This window comes from Melospiza georgiana, chromosome 1, assembly GCF_028018845.1.
Source record: "Melospiza georgiana isolate bMelGeo1 chromosome 1, bMelGeo1.pri, whole genome shotgun sequence".
Classification (NCBI taxonomy): Eukaryota; Metazoa; Chordata; class Aves; order Passeriformes; family Passerellidae; genus Melospiza; species Melospiza georgiana.
In genome coordinates this window covers 43,794,736-43,809,295 of record NC_080430.1, presented here as the reverse complement: position 1 = coordinate 43,809,295, position 14,560 = coordinate 43,794,736, and the positions used below count along the sequence as shown (strand labels likewise).

The window sequence follows — 14,560 nt, the reverse complement described above, 5'->3', positions numbered from 1 at the left end:
TGTAATACAGTGAGAGAAATAGTCGTAATACTTCAAAGAGAGTTCTAAGAAGCTTTTATCACAGCATTTATAGATTGGAATGGATTTGCCTGATATTTTATCCTGCAGATATTGTACTGTTCTTTGGAACCCTGGTTGCTTTTATCACCTTGCCTGGCATGTGCAGCTGCATAATGAACTGATCCCCATAATTTAGTGGGGAATTATTCCCAGAAGTGTGTACGCTTCTGTGCATTTCTAAGCAGAGTACAGAGTCATATTTTTACATTTCAAACTATAAATAATATTAGTATAAAAGCTCTTTGAACAAGTTAATTTTAGGCTTTGTCTTATAAAGGCTGTACAATATTTAGACTGAACTAAGAAGAATATTTTGCAAACTAATTAAGATAAACTGAGTCATAGGACTGAACATGAACTGTCTGTAAATTTCTTAGAGAAATTAAAATTTAAAAAAGGATTAATAATGCTTAAGGGAATAGTAAAAGCAAAAAGGCAGCAGTCAATGAAGTTTGAGTAATTGAGAGTGTAAAAGCATGTGTTACTGATTTATAGTTCTCAGTTTCAGCTGGCAGAAGAATTCTACACCTGGCACTTGTTTTCGTTGAAGAATGTAAATATTTGAACACTAAACACTATTTTAGCAGATGGTATTCATCATTACAAAATAACCCCTTTACTTTTCTTTAAATTAGAATTTCCTAAGCAGTAATGCGGCATGTAATTTCACAAAGTATATAGAATGAAAAATGGTATTGGAAGTAGATATGATGGGAAGGAAACAAAGTGAAAGGATGCAACAGGGGAAAAGCAATGCCTTGATACTACTTTCCCATCTATGGTTGGCTATCTCAGACATTTTTGTAATCCAGGACTGTTCAGTAGAAAATCGTCTCCCTAGAACTGCATTGCAACTGATTTCCTGAAATCATGATTTCCACAAGAATTAAGAAATGCTCCAAGAAACATTATGAATGTTTAACAGAGTGGTGCAGGGTACAAATCCTTTCATAACAGTGTAGAATTGAAAATTACTGCACTTATTCCTGCCTTTTTTCCCCACCTTTGTTGTCCAGTTTATGCCCAGCCAATCAAATTTGAGTACATAAATTAAGGAATACTGAGGAATGTAATTAAAAATTCCACTCTCAAGAATACACGTTAAAAAAGATCTGATTGACATCAGTGTAAAAACTTTTTGATTGGGAGAGGAGAGAAACTACAGTGTGTGTGTGTATATATATGTATGTATATATATAAATCTTGTGATTGTGGTCAAGTATTTCAGAACACATGTAGAGTAAAACCTAACCTCTGGCAGGAGGTATTTAAAATGCTTATCAGGATTAGATTTTTTTGGTATTATATACTTTCAGCCTTGGAAATACCAGCATATTTTCCCTGGTGTACCTCTTGCAGTTAACATGGTGGTTTTGGCCTTGTTTTTATCTAGCAAGCTGCCAAAGTTTATCGTGGAAAGAAAATGCCTGGTAAAATGGGTAACATCTACAGGACATCTTTTGGATTAAAGGTGAGTTCTGGCTTACCAGTGTGTGTATAAGTTGGTGGCATTGCCAAGCAATGGTGTTCTGTCGGCCATCTCTGCATGAGTCCAGACAACAGCATTTGAAGTAAGCAAACTGGAAATAGCAGAGCAGCAAATGTGTTCTCCTGTTCTCTTGTGGGTTACAAATAACTTATCTGAACATCCTTTTGTGTTTGTGGTACCCTGAAAACTGGGATTTCAGGTGATGCTTCCACATCCATTGTGTTTTTCCTTATGTCCCTTGACTTCTGCCTTTGAAGAGGGAGAACAATCAGGCTTTTGGTGACTTCAGTTAATGTCTCCATGCCTGTTCTATTGTTCACACCCAACCCAAATCTGACTTGTTTGAAGCTCTGACTTGGTCATGGCCTTTCACTTTCATGTGCAAAAAGGGGGTCATAGTTTCTGTCCTGATTCTGATTTGTGCATAGCTACAGTGGCTCCTGAGCTATTAAAACTGCTCTGTCTCTGAAGGCAACCTGTGCAGTTTGCACAAAAAGCATTTTGACCTCTAGTTTGCCAAAAAGTGCTGCTGTTGTTCTCAGTTTACTGTAACTAATTTTTTGTAGCAGAAAATGTGTGTGTTCAGTTGAGCACCTGATTGAGTTAAGAAATTAACATATGGTGACAGGAACATTTTCACAAGGACATTTGTTTTACTTTGTCACCTGCGATGTTTTTCATCTTTTTCAACTTATTGCTGTTAGAAGGAAAAGAGACCTAGGAGCTTTGGTTGGTGTTACACTGAACAAAGAGCTGCTTTACCAAATACAGTCACCAGCCCTTTAAAACTGTTTTAGTCTCTTGCATAAGGAAGCTTTGCACCCAGAGTAGCATGTGAGTGAATTCTGTGGCAAGTTTAGGCCTGTACACCACATTTTTCTTCCCCAGGGTATCACAGCTAATTACTCAGCCTGGGCTTTGCTAGACTTCTTGTAGAACTGGGAATAATCTCTAAACAGGACTCAATGTTTGATTTTATTTTTTTTCTGTCTCCTAGGTGTGGAGGATCAATACAAAACATGACATTATTTATGTAAATGGGTCTGTTCCAGGTCACACCAATTGCCTGGTGAAGGTATGTTTGCTACTTTCAGTACTGGTATTAGTGACTCCTAAGCTCTCTACAAATCAATCTCCAAATGGAAAAACAGTGGTAGGATGCAATTTTCATTTCTTCTGAGAAATCTTGTACTGTTGAATCAAAGGGCAGTGGAATCAGTTGTGTGATAGAGCCTGGTCAGCAGGGGCAGAGAGCACTGAATGGCTCAGTAGGGCACTCTAAATGGCTCCTCCTTAGATTTGCACCCACGTATCTTAGGATACACCAACACAGTTGTTGAACCCTGTGATAAGCTGTGTTCATCCCCTTTGAATGCCAGCATGAGCCTGTAACATGGTGGTGAGGTTTCCAGAATGTTATTTAAGTGTTATATTGATGAACAGACACACAGCAAGTCCTGCTTTAGAGGTTATTTAAGCATTCCCATACCCAGTAGCAGTTACATTTCCAAGAAGCAGTTGAGGCACACAAAGAGACAGCTGGAGTTCACAATAAAGATCCGAGTTCCCTTTGGAATCAGTATAAATGTGCCAGTGGTATTGTCTGTGGCAATCTGCAGGATTAATTGCAAATTATTTGTATATTGTTTCAGTTTTCCGTAGACAGTCTTGAAACAATGAGAAGGCTGATAAGTGTTCTTATGATGTAAATAATTCACATCAAAGCAAAAAAAGGGCTTTTCAAGGGTAGTTTTCAAAGTAGAATTTTCTTTGTTACTTTGTTTCTACTTATATTCTACATACCTGCAAACCACTTACTTGGAGGAAGTTGTTTCCATTCTGACTGAATAAAGTGCAGGGTATCAAATGTCTTTGCTGTGAAGGACTATGATGAGTTTGGTATGCCTGTACCTCTATATCTGAGAGTTTTAAATCCTCAGAAGTACTGCAGAGATTTAAATGGTTCAGGACTTGAAAAGTATCTTCTATTTTACTGTAAATATCTGGTTATTTTGTCTCTTAGTTGTGGAGCAGAACTTTACAGCTACTGGGCCTGTGCACAGCAACCTTGCTTTCAAATAGGGTTTTTACCCATAGAAAATTAGTGTTTCTCTCACTGCAAAATAAGGCCTTTTTTCCTGGGCAAAGTATCTCTTAACTGTTTTTATTTTAATGTCCAGCCCAAGCCTGGGGAATACATTACACATTTCTCTTCCAAATGTAGTGAAAATTGGTTTAAGAGATGTCCAGAAAAAGTTTTCAGGACAACTTCTACAAAATTACTGGGTGGGACATCAATTACATAGAATTAAGAACATGGTTTGACTGGCTTTTCATCTGTATATTGGACTGAATGACCTTTTCTTAACAGTGTTCAAAGTATTTTTTCCTAATCCTGAGGCATGAACCTGGTTTCTCAATGTCAGTCTGAAATTTAATTAAGTGGGAATTTATTTTAGGATGTTATTTTTAAATAATAATGTGTGCATACAAGCAGCATAATGTAGCTGAAAAATTGAGAAATGTTTGATGCCCAGACTGTATTCTCTGATCTTAATAGTTCTCTTAAGCAAGAGTTAATTGTTGAAAAATATTGTGCATCTTGTTACCTTGGTAATGCCATTAAAATCCACACTTGATGGCAAATGCAGGTACACATCTCACATGTTTTATCTGTAAGGATGCAACATCTTATGAAGCCACTGAGACTGAGTACAGTGCCTGTTTTTACCAGGTTGTAACTTTTATTCTAACTAGACTCAGTTATCTAATTTTTATTTCTGATTTTAAGTGAGTTAAGAAAACAAACATTTATTACACACCTGTAATATAAATTGGTTTTTAAAACAAAGCTCTGTGTGTTAATACTGCACATTCTTATGTACACCATGAAGATCCCATTCAAACAAATCATTCTTCCCTTGCTGATCAGACCCTGCACATTCTGCTTGGAAAAGAACATACATGGGAAGAATGAGGCTTTTCTTCCCATAGAGCTCCTTGCTTAAGATAACAGAGTATATGAAAGATTTTGGACAAAGTGCTCCGGACTCAAATTTTCACCACATTTAATAATAAGTAACACTGTATGAGGTAAAGACACAGCAGTAGGTGTCACTGCTATTAAGAAATAGGTCTCCCAAAATTGCTTTCAGTCTTATTAGGAGATTGAAGGCAATATGTAGTAAGCTACATTTCATTCCAGTTCCCTGAGCTGATGGATCCATTCTGTGACTTTTTCCTTGTGTGAGCCATATGAATTACATTACATTCATTTTTTTCCCTTATTTTTTCAAATACATCTGCAAAGAGTAGAAAAGGCTTTAATTATAAAATCAGGTAAATTAATACTATTTGGTTCTCTGATTTCTGGGGTTTTTTTTCTCCATTAATCTTGCTGCACTCATCTGTAGTGGTTTTAGCTTGCCTTACACCTTTCTTCCACAGTGCTTTCTTGTTTGCTTATAAACATCGACTTCCAATATATTGTTGTATATTTGTTTGGATCTGTGGTTGGACAGAGGAATTATGGGATATTAGCTGCTGTAATTACTGTTCATTCCACTAAATACCTGGAATAATGTCTAGGGAATTTGAATCCATCTGTCTTTGAGTTCCAGAGTGAAATATTACATAACACTTCCCTCTTTGTGTGCCTCCAAGGGGAAGGCATTTGTGTTCAGTACCCACTCTGTGTTGCTTGGTAACCATTAAAACCATAGTGCACCTTTAAAGCATATATTTATTTTGTATGTTGTATTTTTGGAAACTTCATGCATCAGCACTCTATTCAGACAGAGATGAAGCACTTAAATTTTTCAAGTTTTGTTTTCAGCAGAATAAAATTGCAGAATACTAGGATTGATGGATTTCTGTTTTTAATTAGAATCAGCTTTCATTTGATATTGCACATTGAAGTATGCAGGTAAATAACTGACATCAGTAGTGTTTCTAGCCAACTGGAAAATGAATGAAAAAAGCTTACATGGATTTCTTTCTCAATTGCAAGGTGTGATAAAATTAAGAAACTTTAGGAGTGTGCTGGAATGCACAGAGTTCTTCTGTTACAAGAATATCATTGCAGAGTAAGCAATGGTGAAATTTGTGTGTTGGGCCTATCAAGATTGCCTACCTCAGGAAACATCTGTGTCTTTCTTGGGTACCTTCTTAGATCCCAGGGCCTGTAGTTACCATCTATAACAGCTTTCTCTTTCTAAAGGTGATGGCTCTGGATTGCTCTTCCAGGTGTGTTATCAAAAACTGCTAAACTGCTCTTTTGTCATTCAAGAGAGATGCACAAGACTTAACTCCCTTTTTAAGTAGATGCCTTTTAGTGGAGGGTGATATACTATATTATAATTCACGATGTTATACTTTGTCTAGGATAGTATTTTATACCTGCCCTGATTTTAAGGCACCTGATTTTCTTAGGATATTCTGTGTTGATCACTTTAAATATATCTTGTAGTGAAGGCAGAAATTCTGGCAACTCTTGTAGCCCATAGGAGTTGCTTTGCAAGTTGATACTGAACTGAGCTGTTTGTATGCTGGACCTGAGTCCAATTGAAGTATCCAAGTTGCTTTAGTATGATGTTCCACTTGAGCTAGTAACTTAAGTCTTGACATTCCCTATTCTTGTTTGGCTCTTTTTTTTTTTTTTTTTAAGAGAAGTAGTGATTTGCATCCTACTTACTTTGCATCACACTTCCCAGTGTTACTGTGCTGTGTTGCTAGTTGTTGATGCCTGGATTGGGTGCCCTCTGCTCAAGTTGAGGACATGCAGGCATAGTGTGGTGCCTTCAATTCTTTCATGTTCTCTGTCCTGTGCCTTGGGCCTCATTCATAGAGTTGTGTGCAGGTTTGGGGGGGATTTGTATGGCTGGGTTATTTTTTAAGACAAAATAAGGCTGGTAAGAAATGGATATAATTCTTGGATTCAGTTTTTATGTCTAGCTTTAAAAATAGACACCTTGAGAGCTTATTTCTAATAGTTTTCTATATTTAAACACATTTTTATACACAAATAGCTTGCATTCTTTGCTGTGATTGCTAACACAGCCTGAAGCCCTGTTAAACTACAAATGTGAGTTGTGATTTAAGCATCAATTTTTAACACTTGTTTAAGACCACATTAAGCCTTTTGTGGTGATAGATTTCTGAGTTTGTGTTTGTTTATACTACCCATTACACTGTCAATATAGGGCACATATATAAGTGCAGTTTATTAATTGTCTGCAAAACCCTTTATGACTGTTCTAAAGATTTAGTGACCCAACCAGCTCCAATTTCAGCTTTGTCTAGTATTTTTCTAGATAAAATGACCTTTCAGAGAATACACTGTGGTGGTTATACCATCATCTGTATATAACATCTATTTACAGTATAGTCTACTGTAATATATAGTGCTATTAATATAACAGTTAAGTAAGCCCAGCATTTATTATATGAGTTATATAGCAAATACTTTCATGGATTGCAGTAACAGTTTGGACTATGAGCTTGATTCCTTCTGGGGATGAGAGCCAAATTCACTGGATTTTCATAACACAGCATGAAAACTTACTCCTTTATTAGGGGGATGTTCTCAGGAGGTTACTAGGGGAGCAGGAAGAGCTGTGCTGGGTCACCTGCACTTCTGTTCTGTGAACGTGCCTATACAGACAAGTGTAGCTGCTGCTGCTCCACACCACTGAACCTCTTTATACTGCTGTGACATTATTGCTCCTGTATCTCTTACCTCAGATTACTGAAACCTTTGCTATGCTGGGCCCTTCATAAATGTAAAGGGAGTAATTAAATAATTCTCTTGAGAAGACAGATAAATGTTTTTTAGCAACTAAAACAACCATGTTTTAGTTGCTAATCGATACTTTCAGGTGTAAAACGAAGTTGAGTTCTTCCTTTAAATAGGATAATACCTGGTAACAGAATACTATATCACTTCCTTAATTTAAAGGAGAAAGAGTTTCATTTAGTTTGGTAGTGATGCTCTAAGATAACACTTTTTTACTTGAAATTGCATTTGAAAGCTGTGAATGTAGAGAAAGACGGGAAAAGCGTAGAAGTTTCACCAGTCAAAAGAAATACTGCATCAATTATACCAATTAAAAAAAATTACCATATCAGAAGAAAACAATGTTAACATCAGATGTGACCTGTGCTTCTGGGATCTGTCAAGCTTCTGAGGAGCTTGGAAGGGGCAAAATGAAATAGTGTTGTACTCCTCTGGGTGCAAAAATGGTCTGTTGGAGCTGCTTCATGAGAATCTTAAAACTATTTTAAGAATTCTCCATATCACACTGGAGATACTCTGTCCAAAATGTCTCTTGGCATTAATATGTAATTCATACAATGTTAAGTCTGGACAGAAATCTTAAATTCATTTAAGTAAACTGATGCAGGACTGAAGTTGGACTCTTGGATTTTCCTTCAGTTAAGAGCAGATGTCTTACTGCCAAATCCTGTCTTTAGAAATTGTTTTAAGAAGTAATTGAAAAAAAATAGGAGGAAAACAAACATTTCAATTCCTTTCATTTTCTGGATGTCCAGAGCAATGACACAGCCTATATGTAACAGCACATACTATTTCTTGATGAAAATAATCAAAAATAACAAAAAGTAGACATGAAAGCATTTAAATAAGATATACATGAAATGAGTAAGTTATCATAAATAAAATCATTTCTTCTAATCTTTCTGATGCTAACTCATGTAGGGATCATGAGGGGTTTTGCTCTTGACAGAGAAAGCTTTTGGTGTATAATAGGATTAGAGAGTAAAGGAGAAATTAGCGAGGAAATAATAGAAAACCAGTGGAGCAGTTAAAATGGGATTTAATGTAGCAAAAGAAACAGCCACAGTGTATTGAAAGGGAAGGATGACATCCCTGAAGATGCCATCCTTCAGGTGACACTGCTGAAGCTCTGACTGTTTCTTCTCACTCACTGTTGCAGCAAAAGTCCATGGACTTGGACTTCAGTCTGGTTCATTGCAGCTAGATGTGCAGTGTAAATTGGGAACTACAGGTCTGGTAGTTCACAAGGCCATAGAGGACTCTTGTACAGAAGAGCAATGTTCTACTTGAAAAGCTACTTAGCCATCCTAACCAGTGCAACACATTGAACCCCTCATCCCCTCATTCTTAGCAAAAGGCTTTCTTCTGTTTATCAAGCTTGCCCTAAAAAATATATTGGAACATCAGATTTATTGTATATGCTATCTGCAGGAATCCTCATGGATTTTGGAAAAGGTTCAAGTAATAGTAGATACGAATTTGGTAAATACAGTGCTGTCAGAACAGAGCATTAAGTGGGCATAAAATTTTTTTAATTTAATTTCTGGCATAAATCAGAACTGTCCTATGTGAGGTCTTTGTCTAGCCAAGTAAGAACAAGCATCCTGTTCTTTAAAACCCCATCAAAAACTAAGAGTAAGAGCTTATCTTCTTTCTACTAAAATTTTGTCTAATCTATTTGCACTTTTTTTTAAAATCCACTTGAGTATAGTGCCTGAAGGGGATTATTACAACGCAGGAGAAAGATGATATGTAACAATATAGAAAAGAAGAATTTAATTTTAAATCAAATTTAAGAATTTGTAACTCCTTTTTTTTTTTTTTTATTCAGAGATACCAGCCTTCTATCTGCTACTGCAGACAAACTGCTTTTTGCTGATAATTCTAGCTACTAATTTTCTTCAGAGATTGGAGTTTCAGGGGCTAGATTTTAAATCTTTCCACATGTAGAGAGGTCAGTAAAGGAATTTCTCTGTGGCACCACTCTTCTAGCAAATAAGCTGTGTAAGACGCACATGTTCAACAAACTTAGGTACTGATTCCTGAGTGGAGAATTTTAGATGTTTAACTCTGCAGTCACTGAGCAGCTCTGCAATAGCCAGAGGGATTCAGTACAGCACATGCACATATCTTTGCAAAATTAGTTGCCGTAATTAGTTTGCATCGTGCATACAAACGCGTGTCTTGTTTGTTGAAGAGAAGGTTATACTGCATAATAGAACTTGGAATGTCATGTAGGAACATACTGTGAGAAATAAGCACTGTTTAAACAAGCTATACTTCTGTTTTAATAACATTGTAAAATATTGAGCAATGCATTCATATTGTGAATATGAATTCAGTGAGTGTGTTTTGATTCACTGTAATGACAGATTCTCTTAGGATTTTTTGTTTGTTTGCTTAGTTTTGCTGATTTTGAAAGTCTCTTTAATAATTAGTACAAAATGTTAAATTCAATATCTGGGGTTGATGTTAAAATAACTGATGATTATACCTGGAATTCTTTAAACAAGTGGAATGTGAAGGCTGTTGGGTTTTTCTTATGCATGCAAGCTGAGTTCTTTAAATTCTAGTGTATCTCTGTCTAAAAATCTTCTGTAAGATCTATTAACCCTACTCTCCCCCTTCCTGCTTTTCAGGTCAGAGATAGCAAATTGCCTACTTACAAGGACTGCAATAAAAACCCTCCATTCCCTACATTTTTTGCTGATGGAGATGAAGAACTGCCAGAAGACCTTTTTGATGAGGAGATTTTCCAGTTCACAGATCCATCTGTCACATTCGCATAATGTTCCTCGCATCTTTGAAAACATAGTTTTGTTATTTTCATGTACATTGCAAGGCTGTATAAAAGTAAGCCTATGAACTGCAGTCTGGCCAACTGACTTAAACACTTCAGGTATTGCCATTTTGGTCAGGTAATCACATTTCCCACTGTCAGTCTCAAACCTGTACTTAAAGCAACAGGTTGGTCTGAGGGACAGGTTGTAAAGCACACCAAACTGTCTTCAGTGACCTTTTGTGCTCTGTCCCAGGCTGTGGAAACCTACACAATCCTGAAAAACTGTTGTTTTGAAGATGGTTCCAGTTCATTTTCTGAATGTGAACAAATTCTGCTTCTCTTTTATGTAAAGTGTACTGGGCAACTCTGATCAAATCAGAAAAAGGTTCCAAATCTGCCTTGGCATCTGAGGTGGGGAGGATCCATGAAGAATTATCCAAAATAAAACAAGAAAATGCCTGAGCATTGTTTTGCAGAATGAGCTTGTTTTGCTTCCTTTTTTTATCCAGATCTCTCTCTCTCCTTTTGCCTTTGTGTTGTTTAATGTAGCAGATACCCAGCAGATTTTCTGGAGGAAGGGTGATGGTGGCCATGTGTAGGGTGAGGGAGTGTTTGGGTGGGAAACATTCAGTAACAAAGCAGCACTAGGACTGCAGAGACCACATGTTTGTCACCTTTGCTAACATCTTGTTCTGAACTTCACTAAGGGTCCCTTGAATGCTCTCTGGAGAAGTCTCTGTGCATCTACCATGGTATTTGTATTGGATTCTTATGCTGTTACAGGAGAGCTATTTCCAAGGAAAGAGGCCAAATGTGAGGCATTTGTCTTTATGATAGTGCTCATTTTTCTCTTCTATCCCACCTTTCAATAGCAACTGAGGTCATGCCCCTTCTGCTTTTCATTTTGCATTATTTACTATTTATAAGCTTGATCTTTTGGAATCTGTAAATCTTCTCATGTACAGAAGTACCTTCATAAATGTCAGTGCCATCTGAGCACTTTACTCACAAGCCCTGCAGTAGTTCAAGAATTTGCATAGTGTTACCATTAATACCCTGGCAGTGCTCTCTGCTCATCTTTGCAGCTTCATCACAAGCTATGAGCTCAAAGGAAGCCACAGGTTTATGGTAGTACATTAAGGTGAACTCTTATTATATCAGATAATATTTCAGTGTGGGGAAAATCACCCAAGTACTTCAATTCCTGTTTCTTTGGTAAGAGAACTTTTCCCTTTCTGGCATAAAAAGTGAAATTGCAATGATCTGATCATGTTGCTCCAGAGAATGACTGCAGCCATTCAGACAATACTGTAATTAATGTTGCCTTCCATTTGTTCAGTTTTGAAGTGTCTGTTGAAACCAGTATTCTGACAGAGTAATCTGAGCAGTTTTGATTTTGAAATGTGTTCTGGGTGTGAGCTGTGTGATTTTTTGTGGTGCTGCTTATTCAGGTCCTGTTTTTACTGAGATGTGCAGGTGAAACCTTTCCAATCTTTATCAAGAGTGCTTGAACATCAAAGACAAGAACTTGCATAGCTCAACTGCAGGCTGATGTCCCAAAGTATTTTCTGTAGAGCAGAAGCAGAGTGAGATGGTTGAGATCTGCTGATGTGAGCTGAGAGTAGTGCAACTCAGATCTAAACATAAACTTCCATTTGCCCCATTCTTCCATCAGGCATTGGAAGTCTTATGGTGTTTTAATTTTCCTTATTGTTTTCATCTCTATTTTCTGTTCTTCCGAGTAGAGAGGGGACTTTGAGTTGAGAAAGCCAGGCAAGCCAGGTTTAATTTATTTCAAGGAGCAAAATTGTTCATAAGTGTAATGACAGCAAATGCTTCAAGCCCACCTACAAGTTTGTTCTTAGAAAAGGTTAAGGAGGTTTAATGAACTATTTTTAGACATTATCAAAGGTGTTGAAGCTGAATATTTATTCATTGTGGCCAAAGGTTGTGGCTAATGGAGATGTGCTTTTAAGCTTCAAATAAAAGACAAAATTAGGCAAATGTCAAGTCCTCATGTCTCAGATGAGCCAACAGTTTCTCATGCAAAAGGATGTGTTAATTTTTTTGAAAAGGTAGACCAAGGGCTCTGTTGCAAGTAGATGTATCTGTGTGTTTTGTTGCTGTGTCTGAGTAATGACAGTTTAGAGGCAACAGGTGACATTTTCTCAGGCAAGCAATAGCAGCAACAAAAATAGGTTCTTATTCCATATTACCTGTAGTTATTTAAGGAGGAGGAACTGAACCAGAGCTCTGAATCCTGTAGGACAACATCCTACCCAAAGCTGGGAGCTGTTATGCTGCCCAAGGAAGTAATTGCTGGCAAGCTCTGCTGCCAGTGCCATAACTTGAGAAGGTTGCTGCAAGGTCTCCCCAAAGACTTCTCCTCTCCAGGCTGAGCAACCCCAGCTCTCTCAGCCTGTCTTCACAGGAGAGGTGTTCCAGCATCTGATCACCTTTGTGGCCTTTTTCTGGAGTCACTCTAGGAGTTAATTCTGTGCCCCTGTGCTGTGGGCAAGGCACTGATCTGAGGTTTGCATGTCCAGGAGCTCGTTAACCCTCTCCTTATGCTGTTGTGTTTGTTGGGGTAGTGGGGTGTTTTTAACATCAGGAACATGCTGCTCTGGGGGAGGATGTAGGGTTAAGCTTTAGCTGTATCTGTGGCTTCATGGTGTGACTGCTTTGAAAAATAAATACTCTTCAATAATAACCCCTCTCAGTGGTTTTCTAATAGTACGTGAATAAACAGTGTCAAGCTTACAATATAAGTTGAAAGTAAAAAGACAGCAGGAAGAGGAAATCAAAACACTCATGTGTCTCTTGACAACATAATTGCAGCCATTGATGATAAACAAGGAAAGTTTTTTCTCTTGAAATACCATACTTTCAAATGCCATTGCTCTGTCATTATGTGAGACTGATAAACATTTTCGTTTGCTATTTTCACTTCATGTGGAAAAATGTGTTTTCCTCTGTTAGTGTTTAACAAATATTACTCTAGTAAACTGAAGGGATGACAAGAGCTTATGTATAAAATTCCACCTTCCTTACTGTTTCCTTGCTGAATTCTGGAAATCCTGGAGGATTTCAATGATCCTAGAAGCCTTTGCCAACCTTGAGGACTCTGTGATTGAAAGAAAAGAAAACTGATTAGGATGTAAACTGTGAGGGAGCTGATGTGCATAACCCAAGCCCCAATCAGAGGCTTCCCACTGGCAGCCTGGTGCCAGCCCTGTGCTTGTGAGCTCCAGCACACAGGCTCCCTGGAATGCCAAGGTGAATGCTATTCAAAGGAAGTTGCTGGCCCTATCCTAGGGTGCTTCATAAAATCTGGCTAATAGAGGGGCCCAGTAACCACAGTGAGGACAGTGGTGGGGTTCATTAATTTTAGGATTGCTGTGTCTGTAGCTATGGCTTGGCTTGGGTCATTCTTCTGATTTATGTCATTCCCTACCCCACTTTGAGATTTTGCATGGGAATGCCGTGGTTTCATAACTGTAAACATTATTTGTACACAGTGTCTTCCAGTAATTAGCTCCTCTGCCCTTCAGTGCACAGGTAGTGCTTATTAATTGCATTTAATGAGCATCTCTCTCCTGCAGCAAATTGCCCTGGTTTGTTACACACGTTAGCATGTAGCATAGCTTAGTATGATTTATTCATATAACATGCTTGAAGGCACTTAGCATCTGTAAGAACATGCAGGAATGCTGCCCTTGGCCTTGGGTGTTTATTGGTTTTGGAGACAGCATGCAGTTTCTGGGGGAGGAATTTAAATTGATTACACATAGCCTTAATGTTATCACACCAGAAAAAGAATTCATATCAATGGGTGCAGCTCTGCTGTGTCTGAAGTGTGGCAGCAAACAGACAGATGGCAGTTTTTCCAGAGGAATGTGCACAGCCAAGTTGTGGAGTCAGGTAGGAAAGGGGTACCTCAGGACTGGGAGTCTCCAAATTAGAGCAGCCTGCTGACTTCTACCTCATGAAGTACCCCAAAAACATGTGGGATGTGAACTGTAGAAGACAATCACACTGCTCCAGTACCCTGCCCTTGTCTCAGTGCATCTTCCTGGCATCTCTCCCCTCATTTCACAGAAGTGTGTGCATGGTAAGTGGGAATGTGGCACTGGAGTGGGCATCAAGAAATTTCCAACAGCATCAATGTCCATAATAATGTCCTAGATCTCCCTCATTCCATTAAGATATTACATATGGGGTCCCACCTTTATGCATGGTTGATACAGCTTAGGACCATTTTGGTCGGAATACCAAAGACCTGAGCTGTGATCTTGCTTTTTCATCCAACTGGCACCCTCTGCCCATGAATTGAAAAGCCCTGCTAGGGAATAATTCCATTTGGGGCTTAAATTAGTATTCACTTTCATGGCAGTAACTTCGGACACTACAACAGAGCCCAGAGGAGAAAGTCAGC

The 14,560-nt window shown here is 38.1% G+C and overlaps 1 protein-coding gene across 1 annotated transcript in view; it reads left to right on the top strand.

Annotated features, from left to right (window-relative positions):
* The window catches only part of MRPL3 (mitochondrial ribosomal protein L3), a 28,437-nt gene extending 17,834 nt beyond the window's left edge, over positions 1-10,603 (top strand). The window contains exons 8-10 of the mRNA XM_058030864.1: positions 1,454-1,531; positions 2,547-2,624; positions 9,983-10,603. Coding sequence (XP_057886847.1) covers positions 1,454-1,531; positions 2,547-2,624; positions 9,983-10,132 — 306 coding nt within the window. The 3' untranslated portion in view covers positions 10,133-10,603. The remainder of the gene's footprint in view (positions 1-1,453; positions 1,532-2,546; positions 2,625-9,982) is intronic.
* The last annotated feature ends 3,957 nt before the right edge of the window (positions 10,604-14,560 follow it).